Source organism: Podarcis muralis, chromosome 14, assembly GCF_964188315.1.
Source record: "Podarcis muralis chromosome 14, rPodMur119.hap1.1, whole genome shotgun sequence".
In the NCBI taxonomy this organism is placed as follows: Eukaryota; Metazoa; Chordata; class Lepidosauria; order Squamata; family Lacertidae; genus Podarcis; species Podarcis muralis.
In genome coordinates this window covers 18,815,945-18,837,116 of record NC_135668.1, presented here as the reverse complement: position 1 = coordinate 18,837,116, position 21,172 = coordinate 18,815,945, and the positions used below count along the sequence as shown (strand labels likewise).

The 21,172-nt window shown below is 45.2% G+C and overlaps 2 protein-coding genes across 3 annotated transcripts in view; both read left to right on the top strand.

Moving 5' to 3' along the window:
- The window catches only part of CEMIP (cell migration inducing hyaluronidase 1), a 170,641-nt gene that overhangs the window by 37,307 nt on the left and 112,162 nt on the right, over positions 1-21,172 (top strand). The window lies entirely within an intron of this gene.
- Positions 1-21,172, top strand: part of LOC114583937 (cell surface hyaluronidase CEMIP2-like) — a 78,663-nt gene that overhangs the window by 36,663 nt on the left and 20,828 nt on the right. The window contains exons 18-19 of the mRNA XM_077918920.1: positions 1,689-1,897; positions 18,740-18,922. Of these exons, the coding sequence (XP_077775046.1) occupies positions 1,689-1,897; positions 18,740-18,922 (392 nt within the window). The remainder of the gene's footprint in view (positions 1-1,688; positions 1,898-18,739; positions 18,923-21,172) is intronic.

Sequence of the window (21,172 nt, the reverse complement as noted above, 5' to 3'; positions counted from 1 at the left end):
GCCAGAAAATGTGCAGGTCAATAAAATTCTGTAGGCCTACTCTAAGTAAACTTTAGCTGAATACTACCCTACATTTTTAAACCAGTTTTTTTTTGGGGGGGGTGTCATTGGTCACCAGCCTGCAGTCAGGTTATCTTTGCGTTCACCTGCATGCTACGATTTCTTAATCATAGTTGCATTACAAGAAAGGACTTGTCAGTCATTCCAAACTACAGAGTAAAAGAATGAATATGCAGGACTCGATGTTGACTGCTTAGATATAGGAAAGTGAGAAATGGTCTTGATTATAATCCTTGAAATTGTGCATGCGTTGGCTGCAGTTAGAAGTGCAGTCAGTCTAGAAATATTTCTAACTAACCGCAAAGCTTCCTTCTCTCTCTCTTTCTCCTCTCTCTCTCTTTTTGTAACACTCACTGCATCCTTGTCAGAGAAACAGCAATTGCTAGTCTCTTTCTCTCATGTGAAGCATAGCATGTAATGCAAAACTACCATAAATGCCATTTGTTAGCATATATTGGGGATAAATATCTTAGGAACGTCTCTCCTAGTGTGAACTTACTCAGTCCTTTACATCATCATCTGTAGTGTAGTAGCTAATTCAGGATCCCTTCTTGATTATCACAGCCATGCCCTCTCACAGCCACCGCCCCCTTCTAAGATTATAAACCTTCTAAGTTTATACAGCAATCTTACAATTCTAGAATAATAATGATGCATTGCAATGCTTAGAGCAGATCTTCGCGTGCCTCCTCCAGTTGAATCTGGGCTTTCCCCCCTCTGTGCACATACATGGGCAAGTGATTTGGAGTGCTTTATTATCTTCTTTTGGAGTGACCTGAGCAGTGTTTTCCTTGGCATTCCATTTGACGTAACAGAACTTGCACCTCATTCTCTTGAAACGGAAGCACCTTGTGTTTTCAATGTTCCTAAACGCTTAGCATACAGAACAATTCTTCAGTGCTCTCCCACAAGCCTTCTCCAGAATGACCCTAGGAGCCAATCCTCACCTCCTTTCACTTTGATTGGCTCCAATCAGCACTAAGGACGAGAAGACTACTTCTCAGTGGCTGAAAAGTCCCCCTTGTTGCTATTCTTGAACAATTGGGAACAGAAATCCTTGGTGAACCAAAGGTCAACCAGTTGACCATGATCTACCTTCTTCCCACTCCCTGCAGCTCCCAAACTTTGCTTATGTATCCTGGCTCATTTTGCAGGGGCCACATTTTTCTTTGGCACCTTACATGGCTTTGTTTTTGTTTTCCAAGTGGCATGTCAATGCCCATTCTCTTGTTTTCCCATTGGGGAATCACAGAGTTGGAAGTAACTACCAGGATCATATTGTCCAACCCCCTGCAGTATGGGAATATTTTGCCCAATGTAGGGCTTGAATCCACTATCCTGAGGTGAAGAGTCTCATGCTCTACCAACTGAGCTTAAGTGATTCCCATTTTGGGGACAATCTCTATTGCCTGTGATTATTATTTTTTTCCAAGAAATAACCCTTCAGAATGCTATTTGTGTCGCTGATGCACTATTTATGTTGGAAGTGGTCCATTGACTACAGCTCTGGATGCCCAGAGCCCTTTGCTGGCAAAAGTCTTGAAAGGGACATGCTGCTGATTGAATGCATGTGTGAAAGCTGAGCTTGATTGGCTGTAACATAGGTCTCTTCCCGCTTTCTCTTTCAGCTCTATATTCAAGCCAGGCGTCCTGAGAATCTGACCTTATCAATTGCCAGAGCCGCATACCATTTCCATCCTCTGAGGCTACACGGAGTGAACAGAGGGGTGCCGTACCAACAGTACCAGCCCGTGGTGATGCTGGAGCAAAGCTATATTATCCAATGGGATGGCAGAGCACCAGAAGATGTCATCCTTTACCCGGTCAACTTCAATAGGTACCATTGATGGAAAATGTGCGGCGCGATGAGCTCTGTGGTGTTTGCTAGGGTTTCTGTTTTTAAAAGCTGTTCCAGGTTCCTGCTGACTTTTCTTCTTCTTCTTCTTCAAACTTTTGGAAAAGTTGGCCTACTTAAGGCTTCTAAAAATGACATTAACAAAAGGCCAGCAAAGAAGCTATGCCTCTGTTTTTAACTTTCGCTGCCATCTCTCTGATGTGCCGTGTTGTTTCCCCTTTCAGTAAGGTTTTTTTTTGGGAAGAGATTCAAGTTACTGTTGGCATTCCGGGCTCAAGATTAAATCCAGCAGATCCCTGGCACGCTGTTCATTCTCATTAGTTTACACTAGCTGCTCCGCTTGTGATTTATATCCCACCTCTCCCTCTTTCTGTAAAGGGCAGCAGTGATTATGAAGATTGCCTATGTAGCCTTGCATTTTCCCAGTAGTCTAAACACTGCAATTGCTATTTCATTTCCCCCCTGTTATATAAACCTGAAAAACAAAACACCGGGACCCTCCCCACTGAAATAATTCAGAACTGATAGACAGCGGTCTGGAAGAGTAATAAGTTTGAGTGCAACAAGAAGGGAGGCCCAGATTCCATCTTTTCTCTGCTGCTTTCTGTTACAAAAAAGGCTAGGAAGGATATGTGTGCGTGTGTACACACACTCACTAACAGCCTCTTTCCTGACATGGCTCTGGAATTCTAAAAAACAGCAACCCAACAAATCAGTGCAGTTGTGTCTTATCAGTCCCTATGTCTGTGTCTGCTGTATATTTGGAAAGTTGTTTGTCTGTTCTGTATGCACTGAGGTCCTCCTCTGAGGCTCTTCTGCTGGTTCTCAAACTGCGAGAAGTGAGGTTACAGGGACTTCCAATCTTTTACCCAACGTGGGGTTCAAACCCAAGATTAAGAGTCTCATGCCCTTCTGACTGAACTATCCCAACTGGTTTTGCAGAATCAAAAAGTTAAAAGCAGCGGATATAAAAAGAATTTAAGGTTTTGAAGTTTTGCATAAGCCCTTAAAGACTAGAAATCAGTTGTATTCTGCACCGAATACCAGTTTGTGTGTGTTGTTATGGAATGGTAGTCCTAGTCATTTGTTGAATCAATGAACGTGTCTACGCAAGGCTCTCATGTTAGCAACTGACCTCTTCTTCTTTTTTTTAAAAAAATGGCACATTGCAGTTACTTTTAGAATCAGGAAGTAAATGTTTGCAGATGTCAGCAAGACTAGACAGGTCATATCTTCTTTAGTAGGTCTCCCTTTTTTTTTTAAGTTGATGGGGGGGGGGACTGTACAAACAATACGGCTGATGATTAACCCTGATACACCCGTGGCTTTTTCGATGCAGGAAAGAATGTGCAAAATGCGTATGGTGCAAAATGAGGAGACAATGTGATTGACACTCTTAATGTCAGTCTCCTGGTCTTGCTAAGCACAGCTTGATAGCATAATTAAGTTATTTTTACCCCAGTGGACAGAGATAGCGGGGGATGCTGATGTTTCAGAGAGGCAGAAGTCATGTTTCTGGAATATGTATTTGACATTGACTAAGAGAAGCTCATAGGGGGAATAAAGAATTTATTGCTGGGGATTTAGACTGTTCCTGAGGTACCGTAATCTGTAATATTGACACTCAAGACTTGCGTTGTTAACTCCTCTGCTGAAGCTAGAATGCCAAGAATCCACCAGAAGTAATGGAAGGGCAGAATCATTGCTGTTTTTCTAGGAAAAGAGATGCCAGAATTTACCACGAACGCCTCCCATGTTCTCTTATAATGGCAATGGCGCCCACCTGAGAGGTGTCGGAACTGAGTTCTGGCTGGAAAAGCCCCCAGGAATGAGTAGGAAGGGGTCGATTTTTCAGAGGAACAGCTTTGGTTATATACTCACTGTATTTTCAAAGCACATTCGAAGCACACCCTGCCCCCCTCAAAGAATTCTGGGCACTGTGGTTTGCTAAGGGTTTCTGGGGATTATAACTCGGTGAATGATTATAACTACAGTGCCCAGAATTCTTTGAGGGGAAAGAATATGCTTTGAAGGTATAGTGCTAACTCTCAACACACTAATGATCAGAACTCTATATACCAAGGATGGGGAACCTGTGGCTCCCCCAGATGATAATGAATTCTGGCTCTCATCAGTCCCAATCAGTATAGTCAATGGTCAGGAATTGTAGGAATTATAATTCATAAGCCTTTCTGTTTTGGAAGGTGTTTGCTTTATTAACCAGATAAGCTTTTATCCAGTGTGTTTGTTTTCACCTATGGGATCATCCAGCCTTCCTTTTGTGCCACGTTTCTAGGTACAGGTCCGCTCTTTAAATAATTATTAATTAAAGCTGAGAACTACTTCTTCTTTGTGTTCTTGTCCCGGCATTTGTTCCCTGCAAAAACCTGTTCTTTACCACTGAAAACAATTCTGTGGAAAACTAGAATTGCAGTTTGTTCTGATATAGAGCATTAAAGAGCGAGTTCTCCTGGGGAAAGCAGCACAGCAAAAATAGTCATCAGGGTTAGTAGTCGCTGATTGCTTTAGCCTCCCTGAATTTGCCTAATCCCAAATTGGTGACCGTCACTGCTTCTTGTGGCAGTGAGTTCCGCAGTTTAAGTGTGTGAATAAGTCCTTTCTTTTGTCTGTCCTCAATCTCCCAATGTTCAACTTCATTGGATGTCCCCGAGTCCTTGTGCTATGAGAGAGGGAGGAAAACTCTCTTCGCACCATGCATAAATGTATTCACTTCCGTTCTGTCGCCTCTTAGTTGCCTTTTCTCTAAACTAAAAACCCCAAAAACATATAAAAGTTTGATATTTAAACTCTGGGATGGGGGATTTGTGGTTCCCTGCCTCACCTCCACCAAGAGTTATCACAGGGATTGTTCAGAACAGAATAAGATGCATGGAAGCACCATGATTGGTGATAAGTTTGAGATAATGACATGCAGTAGTAACCTTTGTGCAATTCAAAACTTCTTGATACTGTTCCATGGTAGGGTGGGAGGAGAGAGGGGGACAGTCTGACGATGTTTGGCAGAAGAACACAGAGGGCTGATTGGAATTTTAATTGCTCAGAACAAAAGTCAGTCTCCTGTAGAACTGATTGAGGTCCTTGTTCTTTGCCTGCGTTGACTACACGTGTAAAGTCCTTCCAAGTCCAGAGGCCTATGATCTTTCCACAATGGATTCTTTCTGTTTGCAGGCCAACTTCATACTTAGTGTACTCTTTTCCCTTCTCTTTCATGCACACATCGCGTAAGGACCAAAATTGCAGGTAGGGAGAATTGCTCAAAGGAATTGGCTTACGTGGAATGCCCATTTGCAAAAGCAAAACCACAACCAAACAAAACACCCCAACACACCTATGTTCACGATAGACATTAAACTTGTTAAGAGGAGACTGTCAAAAGGAGAGATTGAGGAGGAGGAGGGATGGGTACAGCTGGCAGTGGGTGGAAATATGGGCATGGAATGAACCCAAGGTGTAAGGACTTGGTGTAACAAGCTACTGCCTGCACACCAGTCTTTTGCCTTTACTTGCTTGAAAAGCGGTGAAATTGAATAACATCTCCCACTTTGAGTAAATTGGCCCATCGGTGCTTTATTTGCAGGCTGAAAGACACACACATTTAAAACATCAAGAGAACTGAAGTGGTGGATTGTGTTTGCCGTTTTTGTGGACTGTTTTGTGGCGCTGTTAATTGGGCTCCAAAAACGCTGCAATATTTACTAAGAAGTCTAGGCATGTTTAATGGGGCACAGTTGGTTCAATAAAGCTTTGGGTCTTTATTTAGCATGGATCTCATCTACACTACTGACGATATCATGGATGCTTTAGTTGAGATTCCTGCATTGGACTAGATGACCCTTGGGTTCCCTTCCAGCTTTGTGATTCTATGCCAGGCTTCCTCAACCTCGGCCCCCCAGATGTTTTGAGACTACAGGTCCCATCATCCCTGACCACTGGTCCTGCTAGCTAGGGATCATGGGAGTTGTAGGCCAAAAACATCTGGAGGGCTGAGACTGAGGAAGCCTGTTCTATGCGTTACTTACTGTATTTTTTGCTCTATAAGACACACCAAGCCATAAGACGCACCTAGTTTTTGGAGGAGGAAAACAAGAAAAAAAATATTCTGAATCTCAGAAGTCAGAACAGCAAGAGGGATCTCTGCGCAGTGAAAGCAGCGATCCCTCTTGCTGATCTGGCTTCTGGGATAGCTGCGCAGCCTGTATTCGCTCCATAAGACGCACACATATTTCCCCTTACTTTTTAGGAGGGAAAAAGTGAGTCTTATAGAGCAAAAAATACGGTATTTTGTTTTTACCCCACCCATCCTCCAAGGCATCATATGTAGTTCTTTCCCCCATCTTAGTCTCTCTCAAATGTGAAGTAGGTTAGAAGGAGGGATGGGGCAACCCAAGGCCACTTATTGAAAGTCTTGAGAGCCCAATAGAGACGCCTGGGGCCCACTGGACCTGATGTTCCCCATCTCTGGTTTAGCATTACATCTGAACCAGACCAGACTAGGATCTTGCCTCTTCCTCCACTCCAGGGGTGTGCTGGAGTTCACTGCTTTTCTTCCCTGATAAGTGAATATCTGCTGTAACTAGCACAAGCCATGTGATGTGGAGACACCATGGAAATGGAGCTTGATATATGGACTAAGTCTGTAAATGGACTTTGTACGTTTCATATCTAAGGTTCAAAGAAGCCATGGTTTCTCTCTGGAAAAGTTAGCAGCTCCTGCCTCTTAACCTGGGACCGAGAGAAGGCTGCAGATAATGTGGGCAGATCTGAGTGTCTGCCCCTATTGATTCTTATCTTAAACCCTCGTAAGTTTTCTTCCCCCCTCCTCCCGCAGTGTAATTGGCAGTGAAGTCAAGTGCAGTAAAGTTTGCAGGCTCATACTCTATCTTGAACCAACAATAGCAACATTAACCAGAGATCCTTGTAAGAAGCTTATCTGAGCTGCTTCACTGCAAGTCGGTTGAGATTAAAATTAACTGAACAGAACAAAAGGCCAAAAAAGAGGCTGTAATTGGCTGTTCAGCCTAAAACTCCGGCCATATGAAGTGCTGGAATGTTTAACATAAGATTGGAAGGAATGCACATATTAAAATTCTTTGCTTAAGATTTATTGGCTTGGCCTCAGGAGGTGGGACTCCTCAGGGCGAGTTTGGCAAGGAGTGTAACCTAGAAATAGTGGCTGAGGCTGGAAAAGGAGATACAGGAAAATAGGGAGCTGTCTAATACAGAGTCTGACCATTGGTCCATCTAGACCAGTGTTGTCTGCACTGAGTGGCAGCATCTGTCGGGGATGTTAGGCAGGGAATCTTTCTCGGATGCTCAGTGGCGTAGCGTGGGTTGTCAGCACCCGGGGCAAGGCAAGTAATTTGCGCCCCCTAACCCATGGATTTGCGCCCCCTAACCCGTGGATTTGCGCCCCCTAACCTGTGGATTTGCCCTAACCCCAGATGTTGCGCCCGGTGCGGCCGGCCCCCCCTGCACCCCCCACGATACGCCACTGCGGATGCTGAGGATTGAACCTGCATACTAAGTTGATGCTCTACCGCTCTTAAAGTAAAGGTAAAGGGACCCCTGACCATTAGGTCCAGTCGTGACCGACTCTGGGGTTGCGGTGCTCATCTCGCTTTATTGGCCTAGGGAGCCGGCGTACAGCTTCCGGGTCATGTGGCCAGCATGACTAAGCCGCTTCTGGTGAACCAGAGCAGCGCACGGAAACACCGTTTACCTTCCCGCCGGAGCGGTACCTATTTATCTACTTGCACTTTGACATGCTTTTGAACTGCTAGGTTGGCAGGAGCAGGGACTGAGCAACGGGAGCTCACCCTATCGCGGGGATTCGAACCACCGACCTTCTGATCAGCAAGTCCTAGGCTCTGTGGATTAACCCACAGTGCCACCCGCGTCCCTCTTCTTGGGGTCCTGCTAAAAATGGCAGCTCCTTTTTCACCATCACTGGTCCCATCTGCACTATACATTTTTAAGCAGTATTATGCCACTTTAAACTGTCATGGCTTTCCCCCAAAGAATCCTGGGAACTGTGGTTTGTTAAGGGTGCTACCAATGGACCATTCATCCCACCCCAATAGTCAGCCACCATTCCATGCCCAATGAACATGCTCAGTCCTCACCTGGGTGGTTTTTTTAGGCTGGGCATTATGGGAAATAGAGGAGGAAGAAGACAGGATGAGAATCTTTGAAGATCTAGTGCAGACCTATGAATCATGGTCCAGCACAAGCCACCAGTTCAAATCTTGCCTTGGCCGTGAACTTGCTAAGGTTGCAGTAGGACAGCTTATGAATCTCTCAGCCTCAACAGTTTCCTATGTGGGCTGATTCTGTTGGCGTATATTCTAGTGCTGTGCAGAAATCTGCTCTTCAGTTTCTTGCAAGTGCCTTTTCCCCCTCTGTGAAAGAAACTTCAATTTTCCTGCCTCATTCTCAGGGTGCTTGGGAGTTTCTTTATAATGTGGGTCAGTGTGCGGTTTTGAGATTATTTTATGGTTCGGAGATAAGAGATATATGTGTGTTTCTTTCCGGTAAAGATTTCTCCAGCACTCCGCAACCTTCCTAGCTGCCCACACTTCCTGACCTGGAAAAATCCCATGGGAAGCATTACCTCATGTTGTCTCCTCCTGGCTTTTGGTCTGAAGTATGGGAATCTGGGAGTACTGCAGAATGGAGCTGATTTGTAAAACGAAAGGACACTCTTGCAGACACCAAGGTTCTCTTTCCTCGTTGATAGTTTTCCGTTTTCTTTAGGGTCAGTTGCCGGAGAATGGTTGCGAGTGGATGGGAAATGCAGGGGGAATTTTTGGCACAGCACTTAGGAGTGTTTGAAGAGCTTTGAAGGCAACAGTAGCAAACAGAGGAGGCGAATTTCAGTTTTATAGACAGACACAGAAGTTTAGTTTTGCTTGGGAGTGTAACTTGTTTTGTTGAATTAGGGTAGGGTTTCCCAAACTTGGGTCTCCAGCTGTGTTTTGACTACATTTCCCATCATTCCTGTCCACTGGTCCTGCTAGCTAGGGATGATGGGAGTTGTAGTCCAATAACAGCCAGAGACCCCAGTTTGGGAAACCCTGATGAGAATTTTGCATGTTTTTGGCTCAGGGTACAGGGTGGCACTGTGGGTTAAACCACAGAGCCTAGGACTTGCCGATCAGAAGGTTGGCGGTTCGAATCCCCGTGATGGGGTGAGCTCCCGTTGCTCGGTCCCTGCTCCTGCCAACCTAGCAGTTTGAAAGCATGTCAAGTGCAAGTAGATAAATAGTTACCGCTCTGGCAGGAAGGTAAACGGCGTTTCCATGCGCTGCTCTGGTTCGCCAGAAGCGGCTTAGTCATGCTGGCCACATGACCCAGAAGCTGTACGCAAGATGAGCACCGCAACCCCAGAGTCGGTCATGACTGGACCTAATGGTCAGGGGTCCCTTTACCTTTACACCAAGGCCATACTACAGTTCTCCAAAAGAAATCTCTGAGCTGATGATGTGGACCCAGACCCAGGTAAGCATCTGAGAGCAGAGTGGGTGGCTGCTTGGTAGCTGCCATTTGAAGTGCTGGGTGGGAAGGCGGGTGCTTAAATCAACCTCTGCCCACAGCCCGGGCCTGGCATTTGCTGGAAGAAGCTGTGGTCTGGGGCACGTTCCCCGAACCCATGCACATCTGCTGAATGCCTCATTCCGCCTTTGCCAATGCTACTGCTTGCTCAGTCTTCATGAACATGTGTCCCGCTCGCCTCTGTTGATCACACCCTCCTTTTAAAGTGTTATTCTTTCTTGCTCTCTAAGCTGTTAATCATGCAGTGATTAAATTCCTTGCCAGTGATGTGTTCCGGGGGGGGGGGGGGGAGAGATGATAATAGACCAGGCTTGAATAAGCTTGCAGCAAACATGCCTGCTCCTATAATTATTTTATTTCTCTCCACCCCGGCTCGTGAGCAATCATCTCTGTGTTTACAGTTGGTAGGGGAGGGGTAAATGAGGAGGAGGACGAGGATGGGAGGGCAGAAAAACCTCTTGGCAAGCTTAAGAACTATCAGCAGCTGAGTGCTTTGATGCGCTTTGCAATTAGGATTCCAATCAGTGTTTCAGCTGATGGGTCCACCTAAAACGACCTACACTGAAGTTCTTTCTGGAAGCCCTTTGCTTGGCCCCTTCCATTGTGGGCAGAATTAGCAGACTTGCTTTTCCTAGCTGATGTGGAAGCAATGGCAAAGGATGCAACCGAGAGGTTTAGCGGTGGAGACACCCTATTGCTTAGGAACATAGGAAACTCCCTTATATACCAAGTCAGAACAGTGGTCCATCTAGCTCAGTAGAGAGAGACCTTAGGCTTGGAGGTCAAATGCAGGCTTCCATGTCTGGCACTCAGGACTGACCCCTGGGCCCAGCCCCACTCCACACCCTCTTGAAGTGCTTTTGCAAGTGCTCTTGAACTCGATAATGTCTCTTGGTTTCCTGGAGGGATGTGGGGTGTTTATATTGCATAAAGAAACCTTTGCATTCACATGGCTGCAGCATAGCCTACAAAACAATGAGTCATGTTCTTTGCTCTGCCCAGTTGTGGCCTCTGGAAGGTTGCCCATGAAGAAAGAGAGTCCTCTATGAATGTGAAAGTTACCTCATCTCTGGTCTTTACTGACCGGTTGCAGCTCTCAAGGGTTCTAGACCTGGGTCTCTCCTGTTCCTAACTGGAGAAGTCAGGGATTGGACTTGGAACCTTCTGCCTACAAAGTAGAAGCTCCATTGCTGAGCTACAGCTTTGCCAATCTTGGTTAAAAACTAGGTCTTTGGGGTTACAGTCTGTTCCATCGTCAACATGTGCCTATTGCATCTGTAGTTGCCTATACAAAATGTGGACCCTTAGGGCTGATTCTCACATTTAATTGATATCTCAAAGTGAGTCCTTCCCCTTTCACTTCTGGTGGTATCCCCATTGGAGTGGGGATAGAGGTCAGTTTGGGAAAGGGCACATCAGCTGCTGATCTCCCTTATTGCCTCAAAATAATATACAGTGGTACCTCGGGTTAAGAACTTAATTCGTTCTGGAGGTCCGTTCTTAACCTGAAGTACCACTTTAACTAATGGGGCCTCCCGCTGCCGTCGCGCCACCAGAGCACGATTTCTGTTCTCATCCTGAAGCAAAGTTCTTAACCTGATGCACTATTTCTGGGTTAGTGGAGTCTGTAACCTGAAGCGTCTGTAACCCAAGGTACCACTGTATTGTGGTACTCTGGGCAGCAGTATTCTTGACAGCAGATGTGAACAGCAGCAACAATTTCTATGTTGACTAGAGGTGGACAAAAAAAAGAAAGTATGAGAGATGTTGTGGGGCAAGTGTCCTGTGCTTGTGATAGGTACTGTGGTTTCTCTTTTTCCTATTGTCATTGGCTGGACTTTGAAGTCGTTGTCCAGAAAGGATGAGCTGCTGGAGAGTCCTCAAATTCAGTGGGACCAGGTTACCAAATTTTGAAGTGAGTAAATAATTAGTCCAATTCCATCTGCAGACCCACCACCACCAGACCATTAGGCAACTCTGTACCTATTCTCTCTGTGTAAATTCCTTAGATTGGCATGACAGTCATTCCCAATCCCTTAGGACTTTCTCCACCTGAAAATTCTATGCACCCTTTGCTAAACTGAATGCAGTGTGAGTTCCTGCCAAAAATCTGGACCTGATATTTTCCAGCATTCTCTCTAGAGAGGATCCTTCCTCTCTCAGGGAAAGAAATCCAAGTTCAACTGGTATGAAACCTTTAGAAGTCCATAGTATGAGGGACTTACCCAAGCATTCATACCATAAGCAATTCTTGGTTCTCATACTGCTGTCAGCAGACATCTGAGGAACCTATGGTTCGGTCTGTCTCCTTCTTAGGGATGCAGATGGACCAGTCTATTTCTGGTGCATGTTGATTTTACATGTATTCATCAATCCATTCCATCCCATTTTTGTATCAACTCACAATTTTAAAAAACCTCAACAGATAGAGATTTGCATGATTTTAAACATATTTCCCTCTCACAAAATGCACATTTTTGTTTGCATTTGATTTTTATCCTGAAATATGCATTTCTTTTTCCTATGCATGTTTGGCACAGTTTTTGAAGCAAGGACTCAAGGACACCTGCGTTCCAATTCTTGAGTTGCTTTGGGAAGTTGGGTTGGTTTGCTTTAAAATGCCATGATGGAATCCTTGAGCATCACTGCTCTTGACTATTACAACCTTTTTGTGCTTCCTTCCAAAGAGAGCTCTATTTTTTAACATTACACCAGGTGTGTGTGTGTGTGTTTCACTCAGGCATGCCAAACCCTGCAAATGTCAACACTGCAATTAAACACCACAAAACAGCCACTAGGTCTAACTTGTCAATCATTACCAGGAGGATGTAAACAGATATATATATATATATATATATATATATATATATATATATATATATAATCTGAAGCACACGGTTTGGATTGTTGGATGGCAGTGATGGTGGGAGAGAATCTGTAGAGTTGAAATTCTTGTCACTGGATTTTTTTTAAAGTTTAACACCACTTTTGGAGATGTTTCATGTCGCTGTGCTATTTGGTAACTTTGCAGTGGTTAATATTCAGCCTTGCTTCTTCAAAGGCAAATATTTGGAATGGAAGGCAGAGAAGTAAATATATTTCTGATAATAAAAAGCCAAAGAAAATAAAACCCTGATGGTCAAGTGAACTGAACCATATTGCTAGAACAGACAGTAAACAGATATCTTTCCTTATCTTTGCTTGATTTCTACTTAAGTTTAGTTTCATTTCAGTGGACGCACCATCAACTTAAACAGGCAATCTGTCTTTTGATTACTAATATGGTTTGCCACCTTTCTTTAAAAACTTCTGGCCTTGCTCATATGGCTTTAACAGCTGCCATTCAGGCAGACGTCTTGGTAGTAAGGCTTTTCCGGCCATGGAAATGTGATGGGAAAAGCCTTCTATTGGTCAGACTATTGTTTAAAGGTGTAGGAATGAAGCAAGTAGGGGGTAAACCCCCGGCAATCTTGTCACATAAAGGTAAAGGTACCCCTGTCCGTACGGGCCAGTCGTGTCCGACTCTAGGGTTGTGCGCCCATCTCACTTAAGAGGCCGGGAGCCAGTGCTGTCCGAAGACACTTCCGGGTCACGTGGCCAGTGTGACGAAGCTGCTCTGGCGAGCCAGACCAGCGCAGCACACGGAAACGCCGTTTACCTTCCTGCTATAAAGCGGTACCTATTTATCTACTTGCACTTAAGTGTGCTTTCGAACTGCTAGGTGGGCAGGAGCTGGGACCGGAAGACGGGAGCTCACCCCGCCGCGGGGATTCGAACCGCTGACCATACAATCGGCAAGTCCTAGGCACTGAGGTTTTACCCACAGCGCCACCCGCGTCCTCTTGTCCCCTTGTCCCTTTGTATCTTGTCACATACTCCTGGATAAATCCTCTTAATTGTTGGCAATTTTCTGCCCAGTTCCCAGTAAAGGGAAAGGTAAAGGGACCCCTGACCATTAGGTCCAGTCGCGGACGACTCCGGGGTTGCAGCGCTCATCTCGCTTTATTGGCCGAGGGAGCCGGCGTACAGCTTCCAGGTCATGTGGCCAGCAGGACTAAGTCACTTCTGGCAAACCAGAGCAGTGCACGGAAACGCTGTTTACCTTCCCGCCGGAGAGGTACCTATTTATCTACTTGCACTTTGATGTGCTTTCGAACTGCTAGGTTGGCAGGAGCTGGGACCGAGCAAAGGGAGCTCACCCCGTCACGGGGATTCAAACCGCCAACCTTCTGGTCGGCAAGTCCTAGGCTCTGTGGTCTAACTCACAGCGCCACCCCCTGTACAGAGCTGCAATTCCCAAGTTCCTTGAGAAGAGGGATGGATTGTTAAACCACTCGGCGAATTATAACTCGGCGACTAGGGGTCTCCTAAGAACTCCCAGTCCTGAATTACTGGCCACCAAATGGAGGCAAACGAATATGAGTTTGGAAACACAAATAGTACAAAACATGAATTTAGGTTGCATTAGCAGCAGGGGAAGCGCCAGTCAGGCCTTCGTGATCTGTTTGATTCCTGGGTTTTCCATCATCCTGCGTAGTAGGTCAACAGATCTATCATATTTTACAAGGGAGAAAGAATTAAGGACAAGTTGTTCTAGGCTTTGGAAACCAAATTCAGATTCATAGACCTTCTGTTGTCCATTGCAGCTTACATCAAACAGTGCCCTCTAGGTATTTGTTCGTTTAAAAAAAGGCCATTTCGGTTGTGAATTTACTGCAAATGGAGAAATTTGCAGACGCAACTGCTCTGTTCTTTTCTTTCTTTTTGAGAATGACTCCATTCCATTCCATTCCCTTGTTGTTATAAGAAAGGTTTTTTTCCTAAGTTGCGTTATCTTAAGCTCACTGAGTTCCTGAAGCTAGGACTACCGTAACGTTCTCAAGTTCAGGGAATTTGGCAGTAGCTTCGCAGCATTACAACATTTTGGATGTTGCCATCCGAAGGAGAAGTGTTAAATAAAAATAGAATCTGTACAGAACGTGGAAGAGTGTGGGGTAAAACAACAGGCTGAGTGAAGAATCTGTGGACACATTTCCCATTGCAATTATTACAAGCTGTTTGGCCAAAGTGAGTTGACTGACCGGGGGCGGTGGGGGGGGGGTTGATTTTGATGGGGACAGAAGAGGGGGGAGTGACTCTGAAAATCCAGTTTGCTTTCAAGAGACTGTTTTTCATGACCAATTTTAGAAGTAGTAAGTGGTGGTGTACAAAAAAAGGGGGGAAGGAAGAAGAAGCCCAAATATGCACAGAGAATGACCCCACAATAATGGATATTTTGGCAAAGAAAGTATAGGGTAGAGGTAAGACGACTTTGTGCTACATGTTGAGCAAATCATGGCCCCCTCCCTTTGTTTATTTGAATTCCGGCAGTCTCTTCCTAAGATTTGCTGATTTTCCTGCCGTGGTGTTGTTGTTTTTAACAAAAATTAATACGAGGGAGGCTTGCAAAAGAGAGCATATTTTCCATTAGATGCAGCAATATTTCATCTAGTACGCAGAGACAGAGATGGTGACAAGGCCAGCTGAAGGTTTCAGAAAGCCCTCAGCAAAGCACTCTCTGCTCCTGGTGGCTCTGAATGTAGCTAGGCAGGGTTGGTGGACGGTAGCGATATTGCAGCAGGTGCCAGGCAACTTGAAACTGTTTAAATGTTCCACGGTGCCTTGAAGCAGTGCTACGTACATTGGGAGCACTGTGGATAATTAAAAGTGGAGAAGCGCTGAGACCCATCCATCTAATACAGAAGGCCTCCGGGCTGGACAATGCTGGCACCAGAACAGTTGCCCACAGATGTGTGCTGATTCTGTGCCTGTCTGGTGTATTCGATCTGATGGTTCCTGCACTATATCTTGCCTCCCTGGTCAGGGCCAGTAATGCTTCTGAATGCTAGCTGCTGGAAATCGCAGGCGAGGAGAGCGCAATTATGCTTGTGTCCTGCTTTTCATCTGACCCATTCACTGCAATTATTAAGTTTGCAGATGATACCATCATAATGGGTCTAATTACAGATGGAGCTGCATCAGCGTATAGGGAGGAGGTTCAAAAAGTCTCCACATGGTGCCTAGAGAACAACTTGCACCTAAATATCAGCAAGACAAAGGAGATGGTGTTGGACTTTCGGAGGAAGAGAGGGGAACTAGCCCCATTGTATATCAGGGGGGGCTCTGTGGAGAAAGTCTCTTCCTTTAAATTCCTGGGAGTTTACCTTAGTGAAGACCTCACTTGGAAAATCAATATAACCCTGGTGGTTAGGAAGGCCCAACAGAGACTCCATCTCCTCAGGGTCTTGCAAAAGAACAATGTCAAACAAAAATTGATGATCTCCTTCTACCGGGCCACAATGGAAAGTGTCCTTTCATACTGTATTACAGTGTGGTACGCTGGTTTGACTGCCACGGACAGGAAGTCCCTATAGAGGGTGGTGAATACAGCACATGATATCATGTGCTGTCCCTGGAGTTTGCTAGATGACATCGCGGGAGACCGCTGCCTCAGGAAAGTGAGGAAAATTCTTAGGGACGACTCACACCCTGGCCAGCACCTCTTTAATCTCCTACCTTCGGGCAGGAAATACCGAAATATAGTTAGCTGCACCAACAGGTTAAAGAACAGTTTTTATCCATGGGCTGTTGGGCTGCTGAATGGGAAAAAATAGTGGTGCAATTGACTTCCGACAAGCACACAGAGCTCGAACAAGACTGAGTGTATGGGGGGGGGGGTCGTTTAATTTCACTGCACACAGGTGGTGTAGTGACAATAAAGGGTTTATTATTATTTTCCGCGAGCATCTGGGTTGCCATTGTGAAAACAGAAGGCTGGGCTGGATGGGTTGTTGGCCTGATCAAACAGGTTCTTCCTGTGTTCTTATTCTGCCACTGATAACAACAATTCCCACCAATTTTATGTTATGCTTTTAAAAAAAGTCCCACATTTTGTAACTCATTTAGAGACTCTTGACTGTGTACACACCATACATTTAAAGCACCCCCCTTCCCCACTTATTATTATTACTATTAACAATCAGAACTGGAGTTTACCCTACACAGAGCTACATTTCCCAGTACCCTTAACAAACTACAGTTCCCAGTATTATTTTTGGGGGAATGTGATTTAAACGTATGATGTATATGAAGCCTTCATGTAGCAAGCAACTAATAAATTGAATAAATAACAAAAAGCTTAAGCCTCACTTCAGCAAGGCAGATGTAAGACACTTGCCCTGGACTTTCCATGCTGGGTGGCCGAGTCGGTTAACCTCCATTTTGTTTTCCCATAATGCCCCAGAATAGGGACACTAAGTCCGGGGTGGTGGTAGTGTCCCCCACTAAGGGGCATTTGAATGAATAAGCATTTATATATTGCTATGCACATGTGAGCCTTATTGGATTGCCTAAATGTGAATAGGGATGTACATACACGTACATCTGTAATTCAGAGCCACCATTGCAGCAAGCTGTCGGTCTAAACCCAGCCACTCACAACATTTTAAAGACATTTCCTCGAAAGTCGAAATAGGAATACCAGAATAGGACCATATACTTAAAAATACAGATTCTCCAAAGAGACAATTGGTGAAACATACAAATTTTGGGAGAATAATGTATCATTAAGGCAAAACAACAATGTGACATTTCCCTCTCTGTCTCTGTAAACCAGAATGCACACATAGCATCAGTGAGTCACAGTTTTTGAAAATGGAATATGGGTCAAGAAACTACCCAAGTGATCTTGGTTTGTGTGTGTGTTTTTTTTAAAAAATTGTGACCAGGCCCGAACATGTTCTTTCTGGCAAGACTTCTTCAGGTTGCATGAATTCCAGGAAGACATTTGTTGGGAAGGTTTCACTGTTTTGAGTTTTCTCTGAGCTGTTTCCTTTAATAGCTTGGTTGTTGGCCCTGGCCTAATATAGGGTTTGCACCTTGCTTGCCCGTGTAGCCATGGTGATGCTCAAACTAATACAGAGAGGATGAAGAGGAGTGTAGGGCCTCAAGGTTGATCTTCTCTGTCTCTCCTTGTATGGCTGTCATCAGAAAGATGGCTGCCATTTTGGGAGACAGGAGTTTATATATGAAGGTGACGTTTGAAACCACTTGTGGCTTCGTGGTGAATTGAACTGAGGCCTATTTGAACACTAACCGTGAAGAGTGCCATGACAAATTCACCATCGTACATTTTGTTCCAGTGTTTTGTGAGCTTTTATCCAAATCATATGCCTTTTACTTTAAACCACAGAGCATTCAAATGGTCCTAACAAGAACAAAAAGGCTTATGGCACCATATTTTATGGATGACACCATGCCTGGTGAATTCTCCAAAACGATGTCCATGTGATTGGAAAGCTAGCATGAGGAGAAGGCTGGCTGAAAGCACTTATTCCTGATAGGCAATCTTTTTCATCTGCAGGGCACTGGGTTTTGTATTTGAATTCTACAGGATATATTTATTTAACATATTAATATGCTGCTTGAGTCATTCAGATTTCTAAGTAGGGTGCATAAAAAAGCCCCAGAAAAAAATTATAAAACTGAACACTGCCTTTAAATGCCTGCTTATACAAGAAATTATTAGCCATGTACCTGAACTTCAGCAAGGAGGATACCTGTCTAATCTCAGTTGATAGGAAGTTTCACAGGCCCATAAACTGAATTCACCATATTATTGTTAACAACATGGGGGACCCTCCCACCTGCCACCTTCTTTCACGGTAGGTGGAGGAAATATCTATTGGAGGCTTAGGAACATAGGAAGCTGCCTTCTACTGCGTCAGACTGCAGCTCAGTATTGTCTACCCTGATGCTATTTCTTCAGGGTTTCCAAAACAAGCTTCTCTCCCAGGTCTACCTGTATTCAAAGCAGATGATCTACCCCTGAGCTAAGGCCTCTTCCCCGATGCTCCCAGACGCTCAGTTCTCATAACAAATCTATTTGCTCGTCACAATTTATGAGACGCCAGTCATTGCAAAGCAGTCCTGAGGCAACTGTCTGAGGCCTAATCCAGGCGCCTGAAGAACCAAAGGAGCCTTTTCCTTTCAGCTTCCCTGGATGTTCTGCCAGTCCAGTAATAATAACCAGCAGCAGATGTGAATCTTTCATGGCGTGCGAGAGAAAGGGCTGGGTTGGGGATTGCAAGGCACATTCATGGTCCACCCCAACCCCCCTTGAAGATAGATCTCTCAGCTTGAAGCCAGTTTCTTGAAAGATGAGAAACATTTTCTCTGGTGTACATGTTTAACCTTCTTTTCTTTTGCCACCAGGGGAGACTGGCTCCATGTTGCTTTGTGTTACCCAAAGGGAACAGCCTTCACTGTGGTGGGGGACATTTACCAGCGGCAGACGGGGAGAGCGCACAGCGTAATGCGCTACCAGGCAGCCTCATCCCACCATAGTGTGTTGAATGGGACCGATGAACGGCTCTTTTATTTCGACAACACATCAGGGTGAGTGATCCGGTCTACCTGGCACCTTTTCCTTTGCCGTCAGTGCTGCCAGTGAGCTGCAAAGACCTGTATTGCATGCACCTAATCCCTGTCATCTGAGAAAACATAAAGAAAAGAACATAAGCTGCCTTATACCGAGTCAGCCTGTTGGTCCTCTCCATGGTTTCAGATAGCTCTGCCAGTCCTACCTGGAGTTGCCAGGGAACCTTTTGCATACACAGCACAAGTTCCACCCCTGAGCCATCGCCCTTCCCTAAAGAGCACAGATGTATCAGGTCAATCTCTAACACCAATGGGCCATGGTTCACAGGCAAACTTGTGTGCCCTATTGCCCCGCATCACTTTCAGGGGCCTGTGTGTCAGGAACTCCCGCATGGGTGGTCTTCTCCATTTGCATTGGTGGAGAATCTGTTGGTAGCAGAGAAATCCCTTCTATGCACTGAAAGCCCAGAGCAATCGACAGACTCAATACATTAAAAGCCATGCATGCTCCTATTTTGTGTAGGCTGGGAGCTCATTCTTGTCCCTGCTAAAGTGTGACAGAAGATCGCGTTTTTCATATATATTTTAACTGTCTTGGTGATGGTGCATGCAATAAGGATTAGTACATGGGTAGGCAAACTAAGGCACGGGGGCCGGATCCGGGCCAACCACCTTCTAAATCTGGCCCGTGGATGGTCCAGGAATCAGCATGTCTTTACATGAGTAGAATGTGTCCTTTTATTTAAAATGCATCTCTGGGTTATTTGTGGGGCATAGGAATTCTTTCTTTCTTTCTTTCTTTCTTTCTTTCTTTCTTTCTTTCTTTCTTTCTTTCTTTCAAATTATAGTCCAGCCACCACAAGGTCTGGGGGACAGTGGACCGGCCCCCTGCTGAAAAAGGTTGCTGACCCCTAGTTATTCTGCTAATAAGCCTGTATTAGCTCTGGGCTAGCATAGGACATCCCGGGACGCGGGTGGCGCTGTGGGTAAAACGTCAGTGCCTAGGACTTGCCGATCGCATGGTCGGCGGTTCGAATCCCCGCGGTGGGGTGAGCTCCCGTCGTTCGGTCCCAGCTCCTGCCCACCTAGCAGTTCGAAAGCACCCCGAAGTGCAAGTAGATAAATAGGTACCGCTTTATAGCGGGAAGGTAAACGGCGTTTCTGTGCGCTGCGCTGGTGCTGGCTCGCCAGAGCAGCTTCGTCACGTTAGCCACGTGACCCGGAAGTGTCTCCGGACAGCGCTGGCCCCCGGCCTCTTAAGTGAGATGGGCGCACAACCCTAGAGTCGGACACGACTGGCCCGTACGGGCAGGGGTACCTTTACTTTAGCACAGGACACACTAAGGTGGCTTATGCCAACTCAGACCATTGGTCTGCCTGCCTCAATATTGTCCACACATAGGCTGCCAAACAGGGATTTCTTCCATGCCTATCTGGAGATGCTATGTAAGCATAGCATGTGATGTACCACAGAGTTACTGTGCTTTCCGTACGGCCCCAGTGCTATCATGGCCTATGTGCTGCACATGTGTTTATTTATGTGTCCCCAAGCTCAGCTATGAACTTTTGGTGCTTCTCTGGTATCAATAATAAAGAAGCTTACTAATAATAGTAACAACTACATATGTTTGGTCCACAGTGTAAACCACATGCTTGTAGTTAAATTTTTATTTTTAAGCCCACTGTGACTGGAGGGGAGACAATAGAATCATCTGCTGAAGTAGGGTTTGGGGGGGTTTTTTTAAAGGGCAAATGTACACCGTGTTCAAAAATGTATTTTCTGCATCTGTGTTGCTTCACTCTGACCACGGAGGCTGCGTTCGATTTATGAATGCCGAGTTAAAAATAGAACCTTGAGTTCTATGTTTAGACACAACACCATTGACCCATCAAGGCTTGGAGTGCATTGCATGTCCCAGATCGGAAAGGACTCTCTTGTACCTGCGCCTTTCACAATGAGAATTGGGAAATGCTTGTTTTTGCCTAGTCCTTCCTTGTAGAACTGTATGTCGCGTTATCCCAAATTATGTAAACTTGTTGTTTACCAGCGTGTGGATTTTACTAGTTGCAGTTATTTATGAGGACGTGTCATCTGTTGTCCTTAAGAGCTCAGCACATGGATTTGATTATTATTTTTATTTATTTTGGCTGTGGCCTGAATGGAATCCCAGGGTTCAGCAAGTTTACTAAGTAGCAGGCAAATTACGGCTGGTTTCTTTTTTTTTTAGGTTAACAGAACCAGGTGAGATTTTTTTTTTGAGCTTATGT